At 37.9% G+C, this 27,051-nt stretch overlaps 1 protein-coding gene across 3 annotated transcripts in view; it reads right to left on the bottom strand.

The window, feature by feature from the left end:
* SOHLH2 (spermatogenesis and oogenesis specific basic helix-loop-helix 2) overlaps nucleotides 1–27,051 on the bottom strand; it is an 84,083-nt gene that overhangs the window by 36,709 nt on the left and 20,323 nt on the right. For all 3 annotated transcript variants that reach the window (XM_072611911.1, XM_072611912.1, XM_072611910.1), the window contains exons 6-9: nucleotides 14,467–14,577; nucleotides 11,806–11,953; nucleotides 11,302–11,393; nucleotides 10,311–10,432 (exon numbers count right to left, since the gene is read on the bottom strand). In XM_072611911.1, coding sequence (XP_072468012.1) covers nucleotides 10,311–10,432; nucleotides 11,302–11,393; nucleotides 11,806–11,953; nucleotides 14,467–14,577 — 473 coding nt within the window. The remainder of the gene's footprint in view (nucleotides 1–10,310; nucleotides 10,433–11,301; nucleotides 11,394–11,805; nucleotides 11,954–14,466; nucleotides 14,578–27,051) is intronic.

Below are 27,051 nucleotides of genomic sequence, written 5' to 3' on the forward strand. Positions count from 1 at the left end.
GAGATCCAAAAAAAATGCTGAAGAAAATAACACCTTTAAAAATAGGCTAACTCAATTGGGAAAGGGGGTCCAAAAAACCAATGAGGAGAATGCTTTAAAAAGCAGAATTAGCCAAATGGAAAAGGAGGTTCAAAAGCTCACTGAAGAAAGTATTTCTTTAAAAATTAGAATGGAGCAGACGGAAGCTAATGACTTTCTGAGAAACCAAGAAATTACAAAACAAATCCAAAAGAATGAAAAAATGGAAGATAATGTGAAACATCTCATTGGAAAAACAACTGACCTGGAAAATAGATCCAGGAGAGACAATTTAAAAATTATGGGACTACCTGAAAGCCATGAACAAAAAAAGAGCCTAGATATTATCTTTCATGAAATTATCAAGGAAAACTGCCCTGATATTCTAGAACCAGAGGGTAAAATAAATATTGAAAGAATATACTGGTCACCTCCTGAAAGAGATCTGAAAAGAAAAACTTCTAGGAATATTATAGCCAAATTCCAGAGTTCCCAAGTCAAGGAGAAAATATTGCAAGTGGCCATAAAGATACAATTCGAGTATTGTGAAAATACAATCAGGATAAGCACAGGATCTAGCAGCTTCTACAAACATGGATCATAGGGCTGGGAATATGATATTCCAGAAGTCAAAGGAGCTGGGATTAAAACCAAATATCACCTACCCAGCAAAACTGAATTTAATACTTCAGGGAAAAAAATGATCACTCAATGGTATAGAGGACTTTCAAGCATTCTTAATGAAGAGCCCAGAACTGAATAGAAAATGTGACTTCCAAACACAAGAATCAAGAGAAGCATGAAAAGGTAAACAGGAAAGAGCAACCATAAAGGACTTTCTAAAGTTGAACTGTTTACATTCCTACATGGAAAGATATTATTTGTAACTCTTGAGACTTTTCTCAGTATTTGGATAGGTGGAGGGATTATACACATACATACATACACATACACATACCTATAGACAAAGAGTGCAGGTTGAATTGAATAAGAAGGGATGACATCCAAAAAACATAAAATTAAGGGGTAAGAGAGGAATATATTGGGAGGACAAAGGGAGAAAGGGAATGGGGCAAATTTTCACTCATAAAAGAGGCAAGGAAAAGCTTTTTCAATGGAGGAGAAAAGGGAGGAGGTGTGAGGGGAAAAGTGAAGCTTACTCTCTTCACATTTGGCTTAAGGAGGGAATAACATGCTCACTAAATTTGGTATGAAAATCTATCTTATACCACAGGAAAAGTAGAGGAGAAGGGGACAAGTGGGATGAGGAGGATGACAGAAGGGAGGGTAAATGGGAGAAGGAAGTAATTAGAAGTGAACACTTTTGGGGAGAGATAAGGTCAAAATAGAGAATAGAATTAATGGGGGCAGGATAGGATGGAGGGAAACATAGTTAGTCTTTTACAACATGACTATTATGGAAATCATTTGCAAAACTACACATATATAGCCTATATTGAATTGCTTGCCTTCTCAGTGGGGACGGGTGGAGGAGGGAGGAAGGGAGAGAAACAGGAATTCAAAGTATTAGAAACAAATGTTGAGAACTGGTTTTGCATACAACTGGGAAATAAGAAATACAGGTCATGGGATATAGAAATCTATCTTGACCTATAAGAAAAGAGAGAAGATGGGGATAAGGGAAGGGTGGAGTGTGAAAGAAGGGAAGGCATGTTGAGGGAAGGGGTAATCAAAATGCAAGGTGTATGGGGTGGGGAGAGGGGAGAGATGGGGAGAAAATTTGGAACTCAAAATTTTGTGGAAATGAATGTTGAAAACTAAAAGTAAATAAACATTAAAAATAAAGATAAAAAATTTTCAAACAAATGAAGGACTAGAGCATACACATTAACTTCATTTCCTTTTTTGTAAAAAATTACTAAACTAGTAAATGAGAGAAATGTTGTAGACATAGTTTACTTTGATTTTAGCAAAGGTGTGTTTAAATACCTCCTGCTAATCTTGGGGAGAAGCTGCAGAGATATTAATTAAAGGAGAATAAAACCAGATTGCTTCAGAACTTGTTAGATGGCTGATATCAAAGAGTGGTTGTAGATGTTTCAAAGTCAGCTTGGCAGAAAATCTCTATTGGAATACCCTCAGGGATCTGTTCCTGGCCCTGAGCTGTTTGACATTTTTATCAATGAGGTGGATAAAGGCATGAATGGAATACTCATCAAATTTACATATGACATGAATATGGGAGATTTAGCTAACACACCGGATAAAAGAGTTAGTGTTTTGACAAGCTAGACTCTGGCCACTAGGGAACTTAATAAGATGAAATTCATTTTGGAAAAATACAAAGTCTTACTATTGGGTGCAAAAATTCAACTTTATAAGTACAAAGTTGGTGAGGCAGAGTTAGATGTCAGTTACTCTGAAAAAGATCTACGGGTTGGCATAAACTGAAGTTCAATATGAGTCAGCAACATGTTGTAAGAACAACAAAAAATAAGCTAATGAAATATGGGCTAAATTAAGAGCCTCTAGAAATAGGGAAATAATAGTTTCACTGTACTCTGCCCTTATCACACCTCATCTGAAGTACTGTGTTCAATTCTGGGCACACGGATTTAAGAAGCCTACTGATAGGCCAGAAAATATCCCTAGGATGGCAAGCATGTTGATGAAAGGTCTTGAGTCCATTTCATATGAGTTTTGGTTGAGAGACCTGGGCATGCTTGGCCTGAAGAGTAGAAGATTCAGGAAGAACAAAAAAACAAAACAAAACAAAACAAAAAACTATCCTTGAAAGGCTTTGAAAGGTGGTCATAAGAAGGAAAGATTAGACATGTTCTGTTTGGTCCCACAGTATAGAAACAAGAGCAGTGAGTGAAAGCTGTGATGAAGCCAAAATAAGCTTGATGTCAGTAAAAATTTTTCTAACAATTCAAGGTGTCCAAAAGCGGAATTAGTTCTTTCAGGACAAAGGCAGGGGGTGGTGAATTCTCCCTCCTTGGAGGTCTTCAAGCAGAAGCTTGATCATCACCTGCCAGGAATATTATAGTGGGGATTTCTTTCTTGTATAAGCCTGACTAGCAAGCAGCTGAAATGTCCAACTCTCAAATTTGCAGAACAACCTGGAAATATTATTTTGGATTAAAACAGAGTGAAGTAAATAAAATCAGAAAAACATTTGTATCATTCATACAATACAGTAAAAGAAAATAACTTTCAAAGACCAAAGAACAGAATAATGTAATAACAAATCACTACTCTAGAAAACTCAAGATGATACTTCCTGTCTCTTGATAGAGGTAAACACAAGTGGTGCAGAATGAGAGCTACGTTTTCAGACACAACCAATGGGTGGACTTCATTTGCTTGACTATACTTATTTATTATAGGAGAAGACTTTTATGGGGAGGAGAGTTGTAGGGGAAAGTAGAGGAAAAAAAACTTTTTTAAAGGAGATATAGTGAAATATTTTTTTAAATACATAGCACTTTACAGAAGAAGTTTAGAAGAAGACTCAGAGAAGTGGGACAGTGCTGATTCTCTGAAATACTCAAACAGATCTATGTTTTCACCAATTATCGAGTTCCTTCCAAAGATGCAGACTGTAACCTATCTATTCCTGCCTACCCTATGTGGCTCTTGTTGATGTCCTGCCAAAAGGGGAGTTGTAAATTTTTTGTGCGTGTGTCATGGACCCCTTTGGAAGTGTGATGAAACCTACAGATCATTTATCAGGAAAAAAAATGATTATTTTAAATATACAAAGTAAAATATATAGGTTTATAGAGAAAAAAATACACTGAAATAGTTAAATATTTTTTCAAAAGTTCAGGGGGAAAAAAAGCACCTGTTTTAGAGGGTATACCCAGTATGCAAGAAGCCTTATTTGCTTTCTCCCAGCATCACGAGGGTACAAATAGAGCACTCTGGCTGTCTACCTGTTATCCCGAGTTCTTGTCACATGACTAGCCCATCTCTTCCTGTCATAAAATTCCTTGATAGCATGCTTTACCAGTTCTCCAGGGTTTCACGTTGGTTCTATATTGCAGCCTGTTCATACCCACCATGCACCTCTCCACTGCCCTGTGGTTGATGATCATTAGGAGCATTCCATATTTCACAGGCACAGCAATATCAGGAGAATATTAGTACTGAAAAGATGAACCACTGCTGGTCCATGTTGCTCCTGCCGTATTAAATTTCACATATATTTAAAGAACAGCTGTATGTAACAGAAACATACAGTTTCATATGTGATCCCCCTTTCTTGTTTTTGTTTTGTGTTTGGAAATATTTATGTTTTCAGATGTTTTTACACTTCATAATAAAAAATAAAATTTAAGAAAAAGCTTAACTGTGAAGGGAAAGAGAGGGAAAGAGAACTTAGAGATTATCTAATCCAATACCCTCATTTTACAGAATGGGAAATGACTGATAGTGACAGAACCAGGATTAGAGCCTGGATCACTACATCCCCAGATCATGGCTCTTTCTAGAAACCAACACACCCCCTTTGGAAACTCCATAATAACTAATATTATAACAGATAATGAAAAGAAATTAGATAGATTTTTATTCATTAGGATAATTTAAATAGAGCCAAAAGGCAGAGAATGTACAAGAGAACCCTTCAAGGACCTTCTAATTATTTCTGAAATTATAATTCACTATCATCATTTTTATATATTAGTTACAGAGAACAAAATTAGAGCACATAAAACTAAAGCTAAAGGGTTGGTACCAGAACCTTGTAACTTGACTATCTATTAGAAATGAAAATAAAGCAGTTGGGGTCAACAGGCTTGGATTCAAGTCATGCCTCTATGTAGACCTCCTCTGCGACCTTGGGCAAGTTGCTTTGATGTCTGGGCCTCTGTTTTCTCATGTCTCATGTGGAGGGTTGGACTAAGTGGCTTCTGAGGTCTCTTCCACTTCTAGATCTATGATTTTATAATCCCTTGATCAAAGGAAAGAGGGTCTCAAGGGTGAGCCCCCTAACACTTCTCATTTGAACAAAGGGCCATCCGTAATTTGCCACTCATGCCAAAGTTTTCAACCTTATCTTCAACCACTCTACGATTTCTCAACACACATCTTCTGTAAACACTGCTACAGCTCGTCTTAATTCCCCTTTCTTCCTTCCCTACAACACATTTCCAGTCAAGGTAAACTTTTTCCTTTTCTTCTTTTTTCTCCATCTCTTGAAATCACAGCAATCCTTCAAGCCCTGTTTTATTGAATCTACGTATCATTTCCTCCATGAAACCTTTTAGGACAATTCCTACTCACAGTGGGCTGTTCCGTCTGCACTTATTATTATAATCAGTATCACATAACCTTGACTCTTACTATGTACTCTCTTGCATTACTCTTCCATTATCTAAAGTATGTTCCCCTTACAGCTAGGTTACCTCCCTTATTTAACATCTGTATCCCTCATAGAAAGATGCTGGGTGCTTAGTAGATACTCAGGAAAAAATTAAATTGCTCTTTCATATATTACGGGGGAATAAATATTTTTTCTAATTTACTAATAATTTTGCTTTTTTGATTTTGATTGTTTAAGGAAGAAAAAGGATATAACTCAGATCCGCAAGGCTTTTGTCTGGTCTCTTCTAACATTTCCTTTGGGAGACTATTCTAGAACATTAGTACTGAGTATTGTCAACTCTCTGAATATCTCAAGCTTCAAGCATTATCTAGGGAAAGCAATTTTAAAGAATCAATGTTACTTTAGATTTTGTGCAGGAATAGAAATCTATATATAAAGGGCTCACTGGTCAGCAACACCTCATTACTAAGGGCATGTGCAATATCAGCCTGCTGTCAAAAAATTGGTATTTTTTTTCTCTTGTTTTAGGTTATATTTGTGAGTCAGTTTTCTGGCATACTTCCTTACAAGTCAGACCAGTCTCTTTGCTATAACTTTTATTTGAATGCTTTATGTACCAATATGTGCTGTATTAGCACAAGTATTGCAGATAATATGAGGAGTATGGATTTTATATCACTAAAATCTTGCTACATAGTTCATAAATGCTTTTCTTTTAAATAGAACCAGACTGCTTGCCTCCTATGAGATACTTGTGAACTGCCCGTTCATAGGTTATGGTTTGACTTCTGGCCCAGAAAGCCTAAATAACCAGATTCAAGTACTTAATCCCTTTTGGAAGCCCTATACGTGACTGGGGCTTACCCAACCCTGCTTTTCCTATGGTTAGATAAGTTTGAAATTCCACTTAGATATCCCATGAAGTAGCAGGGATCACCTAGGGAAATTTCAAGTGCCCTCTGTCTCTGAAATAAATTTATCTGAACCTCTTTTGATCTCAAGATGGATTCCTATGTATTTCAAGGTTCTCTGGAAAATGTTTTGGGGAGTGTTCTATGTTGCAGAAACTAAGAAGAATTTTTCAGAATTAAACTCAGTCTATAAGTGTGGGTCCAGAAGAGGGGAAATGTGAAGATTTGATGAAAGAGGAATAGTGTCCCAATTCCTCTTGGACCAGTGCCAATCTGCTATAGACTTTAGTGCCTGATTGAGCATGCTACACAAACATCAAGCCAAACTGGTTTGGTTTATTACCTAAGTAGAGAGTCCAGTCAACCCTAATTCTTATAGGTGGAATCCCATATATTCCAGGAATCTCTATAGGATTTGTTTTTTTTTCCCCTGAGGTAATAAACTGGATTTTCTTTGCCTTTTCTTGTTTTTATTGCCTTTGGGTTATGGAAGAGCATTTCCTGTTCCAAGACAAGCTTGCATTTTGTACTAAGTAAGCTACTGATAAACACTGTAAAATATTCTTTATTAAATCTGCACAACTCTGTATTTATGAGTCATTGTGACTATTACCTATACAAGTAGGATTATGCAAGAACTATGCCACATTGACTGTTTTGAGACTCTTTCCTATATGGCACAGGGACAGTAAATTTTTAAAAAATGCTTATGCCTCTGTGGGACACCAGAGAACTAATCTGGATTTAGGATATGGACAATGTATTTAAAATACATCCTTGGGGCAGCTAGGTGTCGCAGTGAATAGAGTACCAGCCCTGGAGTCAGGAGGACCTGAGTTCAAATACGACCTCAGACACTTGACACTTACTAGCTGTGTGACCTTGGGCAAATTACTTAACTTAATTGCCTCATGCCTTTCCCCCTCCAAAATAAAATAAGATAAAATATATGCTGGCAGATTTACCAAAACTGGCAAATTTTTAAATGGAGCAAAGGGTATAATGTGGGCATTGCTCAATGAAGGCACAGTCCTTCAAGCAAATGCAGTATCTGCCCTCTGTCATGGAGACATGGTGAGCTTATTTCCAAAAACGCATAATTGATGGGACTTTCCCTGGATTCGGAGTATGTGTATACATATTCTCTTTCCCAATGGCTTAGTGTATGGTTAGAGAAAACCTTTTGATTAGCTGCTGTGCACACAAAATGCTTGAATGGACTCTTTCTCTCTTCTTTGGAGGCTTTCCAGTGAGGAGGAAGAAAAAATATTCCAAGTCTTTGGTTTGGGGAGAAGTAGTAGTAACGATGACAATAGCCTGCTGCAGCCAACTTCTCTTCTCCCCACCTAGCCACATGATCATAACTATGTATTGCCACCCCTACTTATCTCTCTACAGTATTTATTCTTTCCTGATCCCTGGTCAATGAATAGTGAAGATAAAATGTTATCATCTTGTAAGCTTCAAAAGGTCAGAAAAGCCACCACTGCAGAGGATGCTATCAGTTCCACCAGCTAAATCTAGTAAGGAGCCAGTACTGAGGAATGAATGACCTGCTTGACTCAGCTCAACAGTAAACTGATGGAGCACTGAGAAGCTAGTCCTAGAGCAAGGGGCTGACATATTTATCAGCCATGACACACCCAGAACTGAACTTGGTGGGGAAAATGTCTGGTAGTCACCAGGGGCCAAGGAGGCAGAGGAGAAGAAAGGGCTCCTAGTTAGAGAGTTTTGCTACTTTGGTTCTTGTGATATCTTCTCAATGAATATTTCTTTGGAAAAACTAACAGATGTTAACTGATCAAGTGACACTGAGGAGCTTTGATTGGTGACTGATACTGAAGGAACATGCTAGATGGGAAGTCCACAGTATTAGAGAAAGCTTTAATACTGTATGACTACCCTGTAGAACCCTGAAGGGAAATGTAGTGAATGATGTTCTGGAGATCCAATATACTGGTACAAGTATAGATTGCGAGAATGAACCCCAGAGCTTATGTCACATGTGTATTACTATTTAACAAATATCAAGCATTTACATGAAACAACATAAAGATTTCATGGACCTGGCATCAGAAGGCTTGGGTTTGAATTTTGCTTCTGTTACTTATTACCTGTATAATCTTGAACAAATTATTTAACGTCTCTGAGCCTCAGTAAAATGAAGGAGTCAGGCTTGATGACCTCTAAAGTTCTTTCAACACTAAAATCTTATGATCTTTGCACACAGTATTATGCTAAGTATTAAGGGAGACACTAAATATATAAAACGGTCCCTACTGTAGAAGAACTTAAAATCTTGTGTGGTAGAAGACACATGAACATGAAAAACTATTACCAGAAGAGATTTTAGAAAGTGGCACAATTTTGGGAAGATGAAACTGAACTGATTAAAAAAGAAGATACAATAGTATGCAAATAAGTGTGATGTTCAGAAAAGAATCAACATATATGGTACAGAAAAGAAAGACGATGGAGAGTTTGCAAGAAGATGCATCAGAGTGGTAAAGATATTAGGAAAGGTTTTGAGAAGAAGGTGGTCCTTGAAATGGGTCTTGAAGCATTGGTGAAATTTAGAGAAATGGAAGCATTCCATGTGGGAAAACAATATGAGCAAAGGAACATTATGTGGTTTATATAAGAACAATCAAGATAAAAATTACTTGATTGGACAAATGTGTTAGGGAGTGGTAGGAGATAATATTTTCTACATTAGGCAGCAAGTAGACTTAGGAAAGTAGGTAGAAGCAGAACTGATTTATAAATGTATTCTGTGTCATGGAATGCTTTATAAGGCTATTGACAAAAGATTTTTCAGAAATTAGCCAAGATAGGCTTAGGCTAATTGACACTCAGGAAAATGTATGGTAAGCCTGATGACATAAGGACATAAATTTTACCCCAACAGAATAAGACAGAAAAGAATTTCCTTTAATTCCTTTCCAAAAACTGAATTCTGTTATCCTGCATAGGTCTTTCTAGTGGATTTCCCTGTTTCTGGTTTCCCCCTTTTCTAGTTAATTCTTCACATTTGTGCCACACTATTATTGAAACACTGCTTCCCTTAACGTTAGTGCCTTCCTTTTATTACCTCCAATTTAAGCTGCCTAGATCTTGTTTCTACGTAGTTGTCTGTATGTTGTCTCCCCCGTTAGACCATGAGCCTCTTGAAAAGTAGCAACTGTGAAGTTATTTAGTCTGACTTTTCTTTGTATCTCCAGCACTTAGCACAGAACCTAGAACATGGCAGGTGCTCAAGAAATGCTAACTTTCCTCCTGTCATTCCTCTCCTCAACATTTAAATACCTTCTTATTTTCTACTACATCAAATATAAATCCTCCAGCCTTGTTTTCCAGGTTCTCTAGGACTTGAAACTTTCTTCCAAATCCTCAGATACTTTATAAATAATGAACACAGTCATTATCTTCCATCAAAATAAGCACTTTGGGCTTCATGACCAGCTTAACCATTGTTTCTTAAAACAGACCATTTAAACACCTGAGGACTCCGACCTCCAGCTCCGACCCCAGGGTTATATTGTTCTAATCAGTAAAAGTATACCAACTATATGGAGCCATTCCCAGTCACCTGATTATACTTTAGACAGGTCCTATGCAGATACTCCCTTCTCCCACCTCAACTCCTTCTCCCCATCCCCTGCTAGCACATACCCTTTTCTACCTCTTGCTTTGGGAAACAGTAAATAAAGACTATCATTATTTAATTTCTATATGGCACCACTCATCATTTCCATATTTCTCAGACCACAGCACATCTTCTGCAGCCACCATTTCCTATAAATGTAGTCTTCACCTTTTAGAATATAATCTACAGGGAGGGAAGATACTGCATCTCTTTTGTCTGTATTCCTAAGGGTCAACATAGTATCTGACACATAATAAGTACTTAATAAATGCTTTTTCATTAATTCTTTCAAACAGACTAAAAAAAACTCAACTGTAATTTTAAAATCACTAATTCCCAGGAGATACATATAAAACAAACAAACAAACTAAGCTGTATATCTGGGTACTATAAACTCTAGGACAAACTATTTGCAAGAAGTTGAGGAGATATCGACCATCACCTTTCAGGGCTTCTTCCAATGGGTACTCTGATGCAGGAAGAGAATATACATTCAAGCACTTATTAGCCAGGAATCTGATCTCTTTCACAGGTGACTGCATACCTGTTATCACATTACTGTCCCTTAAAATGAAAGGGAGAGGAAGAGGGAAGAAACCTTAAATACTTTTTTTAAGAAAAAATCATGAAAGCAGTAAAAGCGAAATTTGCATTGTCACAAAGATTTGAACAGGACTCTTAGAATTCTTCAGGTTGTTGTTCAATTCAACTTAAACCTCTACTGACTATTTAAAATACAAGGTAATTTTGTTTTATTTGTATATTCCAATAAATTTATATATCTAAGCAAACCTTTGCTGTGTCATTTCACATACTAATAAGTATTCCTCAAAAGTTTCTGCCTAGAAATTCCTCCCAACTGGAAAGGGAGGAATAATTTGATATAACTCAATTCATCATAATGTTCACAATGTCCATAATGCACTGTCTCCTGAAAGGATATTAGACTGCCATATTTCAAACTGCCTATGGGGTCCCATTTTTAATGTTTTGGGTTACAGTAAAAGGAATACTAAGGGACACTGTGTTGATCTAAAATTGTTGCATGCCTTTATTACTTCACATAAATATACATTACAAGGACTAAAATAACAAAAATTTCCCATCTAATAATAAGAGGAAAAAATCCCTTTTCTTAATAAATCATCAAACTGCATTAAGGTTTAGTGTGGGGATGGGGAATCTGAGGCCTCGAGGCCCCATGTGGCCCTCTAGATCCTCAAGTGTGGGTCTTTGACCGACTTGGATTTGGTCAAAGGGCAGCACTGTTTAGATTTAGTTTAAAAGGGCCACACCTGAGGACCTAGAGGGCCATGTGTAGCCTTGAGGCCACAGGTTCCCCATCCTAGTGGCTTAATGCTTTGTCTTTGCCACGAGTTGGAAGTTAATGGCAAAAACTTGAATTTCATAGGAACTCAAGGCTCATTTCCTACCTTTGTGTTCTGACAGTACTTGGAAAGAAGGGCTGGCTGGCTACTGGTTGCTTCTTACAAAATCTTCTGTTGCTTTGAAGCATGTTGGTAATCTACCAAAAAAAAAAAAAAAAAGCAGAGGTAAGTACAAATTTCCAGATTGCTAAACAGAATTTTTTTTTATTTTTTAGTCTCTCTCTATAAATGATATTGCTTCCACTAAAGTCTTCTTTTGATTTCTCACTGTGATGTGGAAGTGACTCTTGGTTCTCCAGAAAAGTTTAAGTATGGGTCTGGCTGCTCATCTTATGTGCCTATTATCAGAGGACCAGGAGAGCTAAGTTTAGAAGGTTCATCGCTAGAGAATTTGGTTTTCCATTTTATTTATTGTTTTACTTTAACCACAAAAGCAACTCATGGACATTCTATACTGGGGCTGTGATCTCTAGTAGTGGAAAGACGCAAATAAAACCATGGGCCTCTGAAGGTCCTATATAAGCAGAACTCAAAGAATTTAGAAATTACCTGAATCATGATAGTTGGAGGGATTCTCTCTTGGATACACTTCACATAATCAACTGTTGCCTCCAGAACTGAAGCAGCATCGTTCTTCCTCCCCTTTATATATGGCAAGAGAGTTCGCAGCTGCTCACAGCAATCCTTGATCCGTTCTCTGCTCAAAAATACTGTACATTAGGACTGAACCTAACCCTCTACTACATTCCACACAAATAACCCAACCTTCTGGACTCAAGAGAGTCAATACTCCTTCTAATACAGGTGCAGCAGGATAGAATCAGTGCTTCACTGGGAGCCAACAGCTTTTATGGTCACTTACAGTACATCTTTCCTGCATTACTTCAAAAGGACCACAGGAAGCTGGCTGTTTCAAAGACTAAACACTAGGTGTTCCAATGTAACCCAGTGCTACACTTGCATGCTCATGCAGCTGAGTCTGAATTTATGAGAAAGTACTGCAACACAGCAGTGGTATTAGGTTCAGATAGTTAGAAGACATTTCCCACTATGTCACTCTACAGAAGCTGGTAGAATTCTTCTCCTTCAAGACGGATGAACAGACAGAAGTGTGGATGGTAAATAATAACAGCGGTGTGGATACCTCACATTTATACAGGACTTTGCAGGTTAAAAGTGCTTTCCTCACAACAACTCTGTGAAATAGGTGATGCAACTATTATTATACCAATTTTATATTTAAGAAAACTGAAGTTCAGAGAGGTTAAGGGAGAGGTTAAAGGAATTGCTCAAGGTCATACAATTACCTCAAAGAAGGACTAAAACTCAGTTCTAATTCCAAGTCCAACAATCTTCCCATTACACCGTCTTGACATACATAAATTCCTGAATGAATGCAGGAGACCCAAGAACTTACCAATCAGTCCTTTGTAATAATCAAATTTATACATTATTTTTTCATCTACAGGAGACTAATTCTTTTAGTTAGAATAAATCATGTAAAGTATGGGAGCCTGCTGGCCTGATTTCAAACAGAAAGTAGACTAAGTTGGTAAGCATTTCCGTGGAAGTTGTAAAGGAATCTACACATCTTCAAAGGAGAAATTTTCATTCCTTCTACATGTCTCCTCAGCTCATTGCAAAGTAACCAGTACACTATGGGTGGTTAAGTGCTTGCTGATCAATGAAATGCAAGATTAGAAGTACTCACTGCAATCAGGTCTTAGTAAGAATGAGGAGAGTTGCTGGAAACCCTTTTGGAAGCTGGTGATGGTTGATCTTATAAGAAAGGTTAAAACAGGTCACCACTGAAGAATTTGCACCAAGACTTTTATCAAGAGAAAAAATGTTCCTTCTTGTGTTTAGGAAAAAAATGTGGAACAAAAAAATAGAGTGCAACGAAAAAGCATAAGCATATCTATCCTTCAAACCATAAATGTCAGCCTGCTTCTGACCCACACCAGATCAAGACTGAAGAAGAGTGAGTCTGTTTCTGATTCATTTCCAACAAAGAAAAATCCTAAGAGGCTCTTTGGATTCAAATCAGTTCAGTGGGTCCTTCTTAGGTAGATACAGACTTCCAGAAATAAATAATATTTTGGATTTCAGATCACTTGGGATGGGCAGCTTGAGTCTCGTGATCAGATAGTTCCATCTTCTTTGGATGACTACAGCTTGGTCAGCATTGGATTTATTCTCATGGGTAAGGAAGCAAGGTAAACTTCACTGGGATGCTAACCTCACTATATATATATATATACATATATATGTATATATATATATATATATATATATTCACTCTGATATGAATGGAACTTTGAAAAAGATTATTTCATTAGTATAGTCCAAATCTTTTATTTCTCCTTTATCTCTTTATCATAGAGTCTGCAGACCCACTGACTCAAAAAATCCCAATAAAATAGTTAGTAATAATAGTAGTACATAACATTAACGTGAGCAATGAACATGTTATGTATCTCATTTCTGATTCCTGGCTTCATGACCCAGCTGCAATCTCATTTTCTACTAGAAGCCTTTCCTGATCCCCCTTTAATCTTAGTGTTTGCCTTGTGTGACTATCTCCAATTTTTTTGGTAAATAATTATTTACCTGCTGGGTCCCCCATTAGATTGTGTGCTCAAGAGAAGGTACTAATGGTAAAAGGCTTTCTTTGCATCCTTGGCACAATGGCCGGCATATATTAAAAACTTAACAAATATTCCTTGTCCTGATTTGACTTTTACACATGTACCAGTATACACATGAATTTTTTTTTATCAAGAATATTTCTAAGAGGTCAGAATTATAATTTTATCAATCCATCAATGCCCATCTCAATTTCATCTTGCCACTTTGGGTATGGGCAGTTTTATTTTGTGGTAAGACAGGATTAACTAAGTCTGGTTGCTTCCTCTACAATTCCTTGGTGGGGAAGGGAGGGAAGAAGATGGAGAAGGCAGTTACAATTCCTTTACAATCTCACAAATCAACAAACAGATTTCCTTGGAAACTCAATACTTCTGGTCCTTAAATGATGCCACTGATTGAACACTTGAGTCCATCAGACATTAGGCCTCTATTCAGTAACCATAATGACTAGTTTTTACATTGACTTTTTTTTATAGTACAATCAACTGAATTATGAACACCATAAATTTAAGTTTTCACTACAAAGTGAACAGTGACACAAATAACTACATATAAATTCACCTTCTCAGCTTTTCTTTGCTTGAATGAAGAAGAGAAATCTTTTTATTTTTCCTGGAATCAGGCAATGAAGTCTTTTGTTCCACTTCAGGGATATCTCCTAATGAACTGGAACTAGAAACAGAAAAAAAATATACCATACAGGATCAAGGGCATAAGTAAATAGCCTAGCAAACCAATGCAATCCCTAAAAGGCACTGTTCATAGTATCTTGTTCAGTACTGTGCATTTCAAATCACACAATGTTTACTCTAACCAGAACTTTTCTAAAATATTTACTACCACATTATAGTAGTTGAAACTCAAACAATATTTGTGTAATTAACAAAGCACTTTATTTTTCAAATTACTGCTCATTTATTTCCTGTTCATTGCTGTATAATAGCACATATTCTACTACAAAGATAAACCCATTATGGGCAGTGGGAAGGAGTGAAACATGTACTAATAAGAAAAACAAATAGAAAGACTGAAGTTACATTTTCTATTTCCTGATTTATTGCTAATCATCGGAAACTTCAGTACATTTTAGACTTCATTTATTCATTCAGCATTTACTGATCATCTATTGTTTGCACTACACTCTTATATGTTTTAAAAGAAACAGAAATCATGGTCTTCCCTCAAGAAGTTTACAATCTAATTTTAATGACTTTGGCTCAAGTCATACAAGTTACTGTTTGAATGAACTATTTGCTAATTTTCATATTAGTGTGAAACATTCAGTAGACATAACCTACAATATGAAAAAAGGAAGATAAACTTGCTCCCCAAACCATTTACTTAAGTTTTTACAGACTAGTCACTTGATCAAAAAAGCAGTTGCAAACAATGGGATACTACTAGTAAAAGTTTCAATGCTTTTCAAAGTTTTTTCCCTAATCTCTGATCACAAATAATACTAGAAAGTTTATCTTTCTAATTCAGAAATTAAAACCTTGAAACATGTCCAAGAATAGGAAGCCTTTGTAATATACAGGCTGAGATACTCAGTCACCCCTAACTATTCTCACTGGTTTAGGGTAAAAGTACAGCCAACCCTAAAATCACTCATTATCTGTCTCCCAATAAATTTGAAGGCACTATTATATTTAGAAGTATGACTAACAAGTACAAACTATGACTCATACATTATTTTATCAAATTAGAATACATTTAGTTGTGCAGCCATTCTTTAAAGGGTCTGTGATTGGTTGTGATTCCATTTTATCTAACATATTCTTATGTTGTATTGAAAGAAATCCTTGGAAATGTAATAAGAATAAAAGTATAAATCTATTAAACATTGTATAGAGAGTTGCCCATGAGAGGTGTGCGGGCGTGTGCGCTTCTGTGAAGTACCTTCTTTCCGTCCTCTCAACTCAGGTTCTACTTCCTCTATGATCATACTGCCTTCCAAACTTAACTTCCCAGAATGATCACTGACAAGCTATATATATACTCTGTCAGATTCTGTGCATAGTCCGTAAAGACAGGAGATGTCCTAGAGAAAGCTACAGAAAGGTTAAAAAACAACAAAGCCCCAAAACAGGGACCTAGGATGAAATGATCAGAATGGTATAACAACACTCAGATTAGGACATCCCAGAGGTTTAGGGGCTTCAAGGACCCTAACACTTTGAATTCAGGTGCCACGGAGGGCCCTAAAGATCCAGTTTTCTGAACCACAAAGATCTGGGGATAAATCCTCAGAATGAGAAGTCAGTGAAAAGATCCCAACCACTTCAGCTAAAAGCACAGGAAGAACAGAACCTGGCCCTGGAAAAATCTCAACTCAGGAATAAAATCTGAAGAAATAAGAAAACCAAAGTAAACATCAAAGTATATAAGAGATTATTGTCAATGGAGAGATCTATCCCCATCAAAGCAGAAGAGAGTAAATATATGACAATTTAAAGCAATGATTTTAAGAGGAAAATGGATTTCCCACAAGGTTTACCTGAATACCTAAAGGAAATGAAGAAAGACATTAAAAATGGAACAAACGTTCTTGAAGAAAGAATTGGAGATGGCAGAGAGAAGCCAGGAAGTTGCCTGAGATCTTCACAGTTTCCCTCAGAAACATTAAATCAAGTCTCTAATATTCTGGATTCTGGAGTGAGAGAACCTACGAAAAGATGCAGTGAAACAATTTTCCAGTTGAAGATAAATCAGAAGGACTTCAGGAAAGAGCTGTCTCACTTGGGTAAAAGAGGTGTACAGATCAGGGCAGAAGGTGTCTGAACAAGCTGGGGTGAAGACAGGGTTAGGGGCTTTGCCACAGCACAGATCAGCAGCCAAAGTTCCTCAGTCCTGGCTCAACATACTAGTGGTACAAGTATAAGGCCTCCAGTCCCAGTGCAGAAGGCAAACTGCCAGGCCTGGAATGCTGGCACAATAAGTGCAACTACGCTGGACCACCCCAGTGCAGTAGACAGGGGGCAAGCCCCAGATGCCCACTTGCAGAAAGCCAGTGACCACGCGACTGGCCCCCAGAAAAAAAAAGCTTGTGACTCTTTTCCTGTTCCAAGAGCAGAGCTCAAATTTAAAAGTCACAAAATAGGCTAACAAATGAGCAAAAAACAGAAAAGAGCCCTGACCATAAAAGCCACTATAGTGATGGGGAAGATCAAAACACAAACTCAGAAGAGGACAATAACGTCAAAATGCCTACTTGAGAAGCCTCAAAGGGGAATACAAATTGATCTCAAGCCCAAAATTCCTTCTTAAAAGAGCTTAATAGGAATTTTAAAAAACAAATAAGAGAGGCAGAAGAAAAACTGGGTAAAGATAAGGAGTCAATAACTTAAAAAAGGAAGCGCAAAAATTGAAGAAAACAAGTCCTTAAAAAGTAGAATTGGCCAAATGGAAAAAAGACGTACAAAAGCTAACTGAAGAAAATAATTCCTTAAAAATTAGAATTGGGCAAGTGGGAACTAAATGATTCTGAGATAGCAAGAATCAGTCTGACAAAAATCAAAAGAATGAAAAAAATAGAAGAAAATATAAAACCATGTAATTGGAAAAACAACTGATCTGAAAAATAGATCCAGGAGACATAATTTAGGAATTATTGGACTACCTGAAAGTCATGATCAGAAAAAAGAGCCTGAACAGCATTTTTCAAGAAATTATCAAGAAAAACTGCCCTGATATTCTTCCAGAAGCAGAGGGTAAAATAATAATTGAAAGAATCCACTTATCACCTCCTCAAAAAGATCCCAAAATGAAAACTCCAAGGAATACTGTAGCCAAATTCCACAATTATCAGCTCAAAGAGAAAATACTGCAAGCAACCAGAATGAAACAATTCAAATACTATAGAGCCACAGTCAAGGTTACACAGGACTTAGCAGCTTCTATATTAAAGAAGTGAAGGGTTTGGAATATGATATTCCAGAAGGCAAGGGAGCTTGGATTATAATAAAAAATCAACTATACAACAAAACTGAGCTTTCTTTCAGGGGAAAATATGGACACTCGGAGAAACAGGGGACTTTTAAACTTTCCTGATGAAAAGACCAGAGCTGAACAGAAAAATGTGCTCTTCAAATACAAGAGTCAAGAGAAGCATAAATAGGTAAACAGGAAGGAAAAACAACATGTTAATCATTAATATTAAACTGTTTACAACCCTTCATGGGAAAATGAAACTTGTAACTCTTGAGAACTATCTCTGTATTAGGGCACTTAGGAATACACACAGGTAGAGGATATGGGTATAAGGTGACTGATGTGATATTAAAATAAATTAAAGGATTAAAAAAGGATTATACTAGGAGAAGAGGAAAGGGGGAGGCAGAATACACCACATGAAAAGGTAAAAAAAGACCTACTACAGTAGAGGGAATTAAGGGAGTTGGGAATGAGCATTGTTTGAACTCTCATCAGATTTGGCTCAAAGAAATTTATCTTACCCTATAAAGAAGGAGGGGAAAGGGAAAAGAAAAGGAAGTGGAACTGATAAGATAGGAGGGCAGATAGAGGGAGGCAGTGGTCAGAAGCAAAAAACTGTGAAGGGGGAAAGGGGGAAAGGAATGAGAAAAGTATAAACTGGGGTATAAAGGTAACTATGAGAGCTAAAGATCTTCTCCACCCATTAATGGAAGCTTGATTAGAGGAGGTCCAAACCTTTTGCTACTTTTCTAATGAGGTACTAGTTCTCAAGGTTTGTGATGCCCTCTGGCTCTGAAAAATGCATAAATACTCTGAAGTGAGGTTTTCTTTAGAACTTACTCATTGGGAGTGTTTATTTGGCCAGACAAGACTCTGGGCAGCTGCTAAGGAGCTTTGAAAACCAGATGTTGGGGCTTCTCTGTCTGATAACTATGTATGTATTATTATGGTCAGACAGTTGGAAGCCCTATCTGTTGATCTTTGAATGATATATGTGCTTGATTAAAGTAGATTGCTTACCTCTCAAAAGTTGCTTTCCTTTTAGAACAGCAGAACTAAGAACCTGTACAGCAGATCCTCCTGTTTTTATGCCCTAATACATGGTTGGTTTTTGTATAGGTGCCATGTTTTTCCTCTTACAAGGGAAAAAAAAATAGGATGGAAGGAAATACAGAGTAATCTTAAATGCGAATGTGAATGGGATGAACTCTTCCATAAAATGGAAGCAGAGAGCCGAATTGATTAAAAACCAGAATCTCATAATATGTTGTTTACAAGAAACACATTTGATGCAGAGAGAGACAGACAGAGTAAAGGTAACAGGCTGGAGCAGAATATATTATGTTTCCTTCAGCTGAAGTATAGCAATCCTGATTTCAGACAAAACAAAAGCAAAAACAGATCTAATTAAAAGAGACAATGAAAGAAACTACATCTTGCTAAAAGATACCATAGACAATGAAGTAATATCAATACTAAACATGTATGCAACAAGTGGTATAGCATCCAAATTCTTAGAGAAGTTAAGTGAGTTACAGGAAGAAATACACAGCAAAACTACACAAGTGGGGGAGCTTAAGCTATCCCTCCTCAGAACTAGATAAATGTAACTACAAAATAAACAAGAAAAAAGTTAGGGAGGCTAACAGAATTTTAGAAAAGTTAGATATGATAGACCTCTGGAGAAAACTGAATGGGGATAGAAAGGATTATACCATTTTCTCAGTGGTATATGGCACCTACACAAAAACCAATCATGTATTAGGGCATAAAAATTTTACAATCAAAGGCAGAAAAGCAGAAATATTAAATGCATCCTTTTGAGACCATGATGCAATAAAAATTATGTGTAATAAAGGGTCATGTAAAAATAAAATTAATTGGAAACTAATCTAATCCTAAAGAATGAGTGGATCAAACAACAAACCATAGAAATAATCACTTCGTCAAAAAGAACCATAATGAGACAGCACACTAAAATTTATGAGATGTAGCTAAAGCAGTTCTTGTGTGCTAGGGTTGGAAGCTCAATTCCATGTGGACAGTCTCGGGCGGGTAAAGGTGGGAACTTCTAAATCTTAGAGTTCTCACGAGACCCCCCAGGAAACGGCTGGGAATCGAGGTGAACCGAGCTATCTCGTGTATTTCCGCCTCTTCCCGTGAGAAACGTGATGGGAGAGAGCTCACCCCGCCCTCGAGATTGTCCCGGATCTGGGCACACTATTGTTATCTAACAGCACGGTATTCAGATGCAAACTATGCCGCTGAAGAGTTTAAGTAGGATCAGGAAAGCCTGAAAGCTCTCTTGGGGCGGAGGGGCGCGGAGCAGACAGGACAACAAGGCTCAGCTTTTCCTCTCTCCTCTCTCCCCTCTCCCCTCCCCCTCTCTCCCCGCTTATACTTCTACTTCCAATCTCTTATTGTAAGATCTTTGCCTCCTTGGGAGATCTTTCTCTTTCCCTCCTAAGGAAGAATTCCCCTGCACTTGTAACTAGACCCTGAAATAAAGCTCAACCCTTGTTCGACTCTGGAACGTCCTTTCTCTCATACGAGCATCTGGTTTGGCCAACCGAAGACCTCGGGATAGAGGTAAGAAGACTCGGGTAGCCCTCAGGCCTCTAGGCCTGGCACTTGTGGGAAATTTTATAACTCTAAACACATACATGAATAAAGCTAAGAAAGAAGAGATCAATGAATTGGGTATGCAAATAAAAAAGCTAGATAAAACAACAAATTAAAAATCCCCATTAAATACCAAATTAAAAATTCTGAAAATCAAAGGAGAGATATGTAATTGAAAGAAAGAATTGGAAGCAGAATAAATAGCTTGAAACAGAAAGTGGCAAATCTTAGCCAGGTAATGGATTTCCTGAAAAATAGAATAAACCAAACATGACTCCATGAGACAGCAGTAAATGTTAGGTCAAAACGAAAAGGCTGAAAAAAATATAGATTAAGATATCTAGTATCATCAACAGCTAGCTTGGAAAATAGTTCAGAGAGAGAGAATTTAAGAATCACTGGACTCCCTTGAAACTAAGAAAAACCTGGGACACTATATTTCATCATAAATTAATACTGCCCAGATTTTTTTTAGAACCTGAGGGCAAAATGAAGACAAAAAAAATTCAGTGATCTCCTCCTCTAAAGGGAAAGGGGACAGAAAAGTCTCAAAAATGTCATAGCCAAAATCCAGAACTAAAAAAAAAAAAAGAAGAAAGAAATAGTATAGGCATCCATAAAGAAGCAATTTAAGTACCAAGGAAACACAGCCAGGATCATACAGACCTGGCAGCTTCTACTACAAAACAGGAGAGCTTAAAATACAATGTTCCAAAGGGCAAAACATATGGACTTACAACCAAAAATAACTTACTCTGTAAAGATGAACATAATCTGGCAGAGGGAAAAAATAGATCTTTAATGGAAAAGAGACTTTCAAGCAGTGCTGATGAAAAGACTGAAGGTGAGGAGCAGTAACTTTGAGATACAAACATAGTCAAGAGAAGCTCTGAAAGATAAATTTATTTGAACAATTGGAAGGAGCTTTATGATGATGTTGACTAACATCCTAGTAGGGGGAGAAGAAACAAGGGTCCCTTCAGAACCTGAATGTCTTCAAAGAGTACTCATCAAGTTAAATGAGAAAAACAGGGTGTTTGGAAATGGAATCATTCTGTTCTGCAGGGGTTTTTGGGGGGGGGGGGAGGTAATCAGAATATACTAATGGAGGGCATTTCTGCTGAGCTCTCTCAATTCAACCCTCTAAATAACTTTTAAAAATGCCTCAAATCAAATTCTGGAGGGAGAACCAAAAATAAATCACAGTATCTCATTTTTCCAGCTTAGGAGGACTGAAAGAGAAGTCTGCTGCAGATTCTGGGGACAGAGCTGGTTGGGATCGCTGCTGGAGGAAGCAGCCCTCACTGCAGGGCCTGTGGTGGGGAGTGAAGCACCCCCAGTGGCAGCAGAAGCAACAGTGGTAGTATTAAGAACTTTCAGTGCCTAAGGACAATAAGAGGATGAAACATCTGGTCAGAAAGATATTACAGAGGACTCCTGTGCTAGCACTGGGTGCACATTAGGTGCCATTTGACAGATCCTTTGCTCATTACTCTGTTTTGGGTCACAATTTCAGGGCAGAAAAGAGAGGTTATGATCTATGGTTGGAAGGGCCCTACCTAGGTAGGGACCAGAATGCAGACCAAGAGGAATGTGACCAGACTTTCCTGGATCACAACACCATCTAAGCACTGAAAACGTATAGGCCCCCCAGATCTAGCCACAAAAGTTCAGGCTAGCCATTCTTACCCCCTCCCCTAGGTGAGCCCAACTCTAATATAAAATCTAAAGTCAAGAAATAGGCCGGAAAAATGAACATACAATAAAAAAGAACCTGAACATAAAAAGTTTCTATAGAGACAAGGAAGCTTAAGACACAAACTCAGAAGACAATGACTTGAAAATGTCAACCAGCAAAGCTTCAAATAAAAATGCAGATTAGACTCAAGCCCAAAAAGAATTCCTAGAAGAGTTGAAGAGCTTAAAAAAAAAAGCAAAAAAAAAATTAAATCAAATAAGAGTAGTAGAGGAAAAACTGGGAAAGGAAACAAGAGCAATGCAAGAAAATTATTAAACGAGAATTAACAATTTGATATTAGGGGTATAAAATCTCACTCAAGAAAATTACTCCTTAAAAATAAGAACTGGCCAATAGAAACTCCATAAGCTTCACACAGGAACACAAGACAAAAAGAAACAATTTAAAAAGTCAAAAGACTGAAAAAAAACAAAGAAAATGTGAACTATATCATTGAAAAATCAACTGCCCTGGAAAACAGATCGAGGAAAGACAACTTAAGAATTCCTGTACTACCTGAAACCCATGATCAAAAAAAGAGACTACGCATCATACTGCAAGAACTTATGAAGGAAAACTGCCAAGATATCATTGAAACAGAGGTCAAAGCAGAAACTGAAAAAATTCACTAATCACCTCTGAAGGAGGTACATACTCTCTGAAGGAGATGCCAACACCAAAACTCCAAAGAATATTACAGCAGCATTCCAGAGCTCTCAAGTGAAAGAGAAAATACAGCAACCATCAAGAAAGAAATAATGCAAATGCACACAGCCACAGTTAGGATTCACAAGAATATACTGATCCAAAAAGGAGGGAGGAGGGAGTGCAACTTGGTATTTCTTACAAAAAAGATAAAAAGTATGTAACAATAGAAAAGGGGAATGGCAGAAATAAACATTTCTGTTATCTGAACCTCATTCTTATCTGAAACAGATAAAGGAGGGCTGCACACATGCACACACAAAGACACACAAAGACACACACACACACAAAGAAAGACACACACACACCTCTGAACAGTTTGATACAGAAATACATCAAGCATCAGTAGGAAACAAGCGGGAATGTGGGGAGAGAATGGTTACTTGGGACGATGATATAAATAATACTGGAGATGAAATACCCATAAACATAATAAACTTTCTGATTCCCAGGATTGGGAGGGATTAAAAGGAGGAAAAATGCAAAGATTAGAATCTAAAAGAATGATCCTTATTTGAGGAACTTTGAACAAACTAGCATAAAAATGTAGTACAATATTGTCACACCATAAGAAATGATGAAAGAGAGAATTTCAGAGAATCCAGTGTAGTGCAAACTGATGCAGCTTGAAGAGAAGAATTTATACAAGAATAGCAACACTAAAGAAAAACAATCTGAAAGATTCTGCTCCACACAATGGCCAACCACATCTCCAGAGGACCTCTGCTGAAGCATGCCCTCCACCTCCTGATACGGAGGTGATCAACTCAAGCTGCAGAGACAGAATGTTGCACATGGCTACTGCATGGATTTGTTTTTCTTGACTATGCTTATTTGTTATAAGGGTTTTCTCCCCTTTAACTAAGAACGAGAAGGGGAAGGGAGACTTAAAAATAGGGATGCCAAAAAAAGAGGGCCAATGAAATATTTTTTAAGTGCTAACAACAGAAGGAATCATAGATGAGCAGGACAGTGTTATAAGTAACATATGGTATATATACATGACATATATTTTTTATATGTAACTAGTACGAAATAGAGATTCACCACTTCATATAAAGTCCTCTTTTTGTGTTCTGCTGCACACATGAAAATGATCAGAATTTGTTTTAAGTTTTCTTTTCTTTTTTGGTATTTAAGTTTGCAATTTTTTTTTAAAGAATCAAATTTAATGTCCTTTCTCCAATTCTCATTCTCTGATTTCTCTGCTGCCTCTGACAGTGCTACTCACTTTCTCCTCTTGCATTTTCCTCCTCTCTAGTTGTTCCTTCTCAGTCTATTTTGATGACTGAACATCCATGTGTCAGTCATTACCCCAAGAATATTTTGGGTTCTCTTTACTTTTTTCTCTATACTTTCTTGGTGACCTCATTAACTTCCATGGACTTAATTACTATCCAAATGCATAAGAATAAGACCTACATATATCCAGTCCTAATCTCCCTCCTGAGTTCCAGTTCTATACCACCAACTGCCTGTAAGCTTCTCAAACTCAACACATTCCAGAAAGAGAACTCATTTTCTTTTTCCCCTCCCCAAACCATCCCTCATTAAAACTTCCCTATTATGGGAAGGGAAAGGGAACAAGCATTTATTAATTGCCTACCAATGTTCCGGGCATTGTGCTAAGTATTTTTACATCTGTTGTTTCATCTGATCTTCACAACCTCTCTAGGAGATAGGTGCTATTATTATCTCCATTTTACAGTTGAGGTGTGTTCATCCTTCATTGGCCAAGTAGACCATGCCTTCAGAGAAACAATGACATGACTTGCATGTCACTTTGTTCTGAGTGAGGGAGGGCTGTGCAGGTCACCAGCCTCACTTATCCTTCAGAGCCATCTGAATCCAGTGACCAGATAATTCATCAGGATGACTGGAGATGACCCAGGATGCACTGGGAGACGGCCTAAAGGGGCCAAGGTCTATGCAGGAACTCACTTGGGGTGAGGTAACGCCCACTCAGTGAATAGGCCTGTTTAAGAAGTAGCCAGGCCGTGGCCCCTTTAATGAGGCAAAGAAAAGAAAGACATCAGGCTGGGAGGGGAAACAGCAACAGTTACTATTGATAATCACCCTGAAGCCAGAGGGTCCAGAAGAGAGCCTTTAGGAAGGAGGTAGGGTGCAGCGGCCCCATGGTGTCTGAGCTTCACAGTGCAGCAGGTTTAAGAGGAGGGGAAGGGGATAGAAAGGGGAGAGGAAGGAAAGGAGAGGAAGGAGGGAAAGGAGAAGGGAAACTGGCCAGTAAAACCCAACTGGGCATCTTTTGGCCATCCAAATTTACCTTCCTTTGAAGAGGAGAAGTACGGGGAGGGAGAAATTAAGATCAACAGAGGTTATATGATTTGCCTAGGATCACACACCTGGTAAATGTCTGAGGTCAGATATGGTCTCAAGTCTTCCTGACTCAAGGCCCAGTGTATGATCTGCTGCACCACCTAATTACCTTATGGCCAAGGGCAGTTATCCTTTTAGTCAGCTAGGTTCTTGACCTCAGTGTTGTCCTTGACTTGACACTCTCCCCACATATTAAATCATTTGCCAAATCTTGTTCCTATCTCTAGAACAGCTCTTGCATTCATCCCTCATTATTTCTACATGTACAACTTCACTCTTCCCTTCTCTTCCCTTTCTCTTGTTCTGTCCTGTCCTCTCCCAAAACCTTAAACCTACTGCACTCTTGACACTGGGACGCCTAAGGGCTCCTCTGGACCCTCCTACCTTTACAGTGATTATTAATTGTAACTTGTTGCTGTTTCCCTCCCAGCCTGATGTCTTCTTTTCTTAACCTCATTAAAGGGGCCACGCCCTGGCTACTTCTTAAACAGGCCTATTCAATGATTGGGCGTTGCCTCACCCTAAGTGAGTATCTGCAAGGACCTTGGCCTAAAGGACCCAAGGTCTCCCAGTGCATCCTGAATCATCTCCAGTCATCCTGATGAATATCTGGTCACTGGATTCAGATGGCTTTGGAGAAGAAGTGAGGCTGGTGACCTGCACAGTCCTCCCTCACTCAAAACATAGTCCAGTGCAAGTCATGTCATCGTTTCTCTGACGGCACGGTCTTCTTCGGCAACCAAGGATGAACACAAAAAACAAAACAACTTCACTCTAGTTAAGGCCCTCATCATCTCTTGCTTTGATGGCTGCAATGGCCTTCTCTTTGGTCTCCTTGCATGAACTCTTCACCCACTCCTATCCATCCTCCATCCAGCTGCTAAAGTGATTTTCCTAAAATGCAGATTTGATCATGTCACCCGCTTCCACTCAGCAAACTGCAGGAGTTTCTTATTGCTTTTAGGCTCAAATATAAACCCCTCTATTTGGCATTTAAAGCTGTAGCCTCTTCCTACCTTTTCTTACACTTTAGTCACCTTCTCACACTTTGCAATCCAACCATAACAGGTCTACTCACTGTTGTACACATTAGACGCCTCCTCTTCTATCCTGTCTCCAGGTCTTTGCACTAACCATCTCTCATGCCTGGAATGCACTCCCTCTTAATCCCTGGTCTCCTTTAAGACTCTGCTCAAGCACCACATTTCTCATGAAGCCTTTCCTGTCCCCCTAGATGCTTGTGCACTTTTTCCTCAAACCATCTTAGATTCATTTTGTATATATTTATATGGGCATGTGTTGTGTTCCCATTAAAATTCAAACTCCCCTGAGAGCAGGGACTGTTGCATTTTTGTTTGTGTATTCTCATTGTGTTTAGCATAGGGCCTGGAATACAGTAAGTGTTTAATAAGTGCTTCCTGATTGACTGCAATGAAATTAAGCAAATATGAATGTTTTGAAAACTATAAAGGACTAGAGAAACGTGAAGTATCATTAACGTTGCTGCCACTAATCATCCTAGAAAAGTGCTCCTCTAGCCTCCGAAGGGGCTAGCTCATAAAGCAGCCCCATTCCATTTTTTTTAACAGCTCTATGAGACAGTTCTTCCTAAAATGGAAGTGAAATCTGCTTCCTTTATCTTGTACCCAATGGATATACCATACGTATATACAGATCTATCAACAGATAAATCTGTATATATGATGTATGTGTATATAGGTCCTTTGACTCCAGACAGAGTACTAATGTAACAAGTATTCAGTAAATTTTTTGTTAAATAACTATTTAAGTTTTGTCAAAATCATGTATAA

The sequence above is a fragment of the Notamacropus eugenii genome, chromosome 5 (assembly GCF_028372415.1).
Source record: "Notamacropus eugenii isolate mMacEug1 chromosome 5, mMacEug1.pri_v2, whole genome shotgun sequence".
NCBI lineage: Eukaryota > Metazoa > Chordata > Mammalia > Diprotodontia > Macropodidae > Notamacropus > Notamacropus eugenii.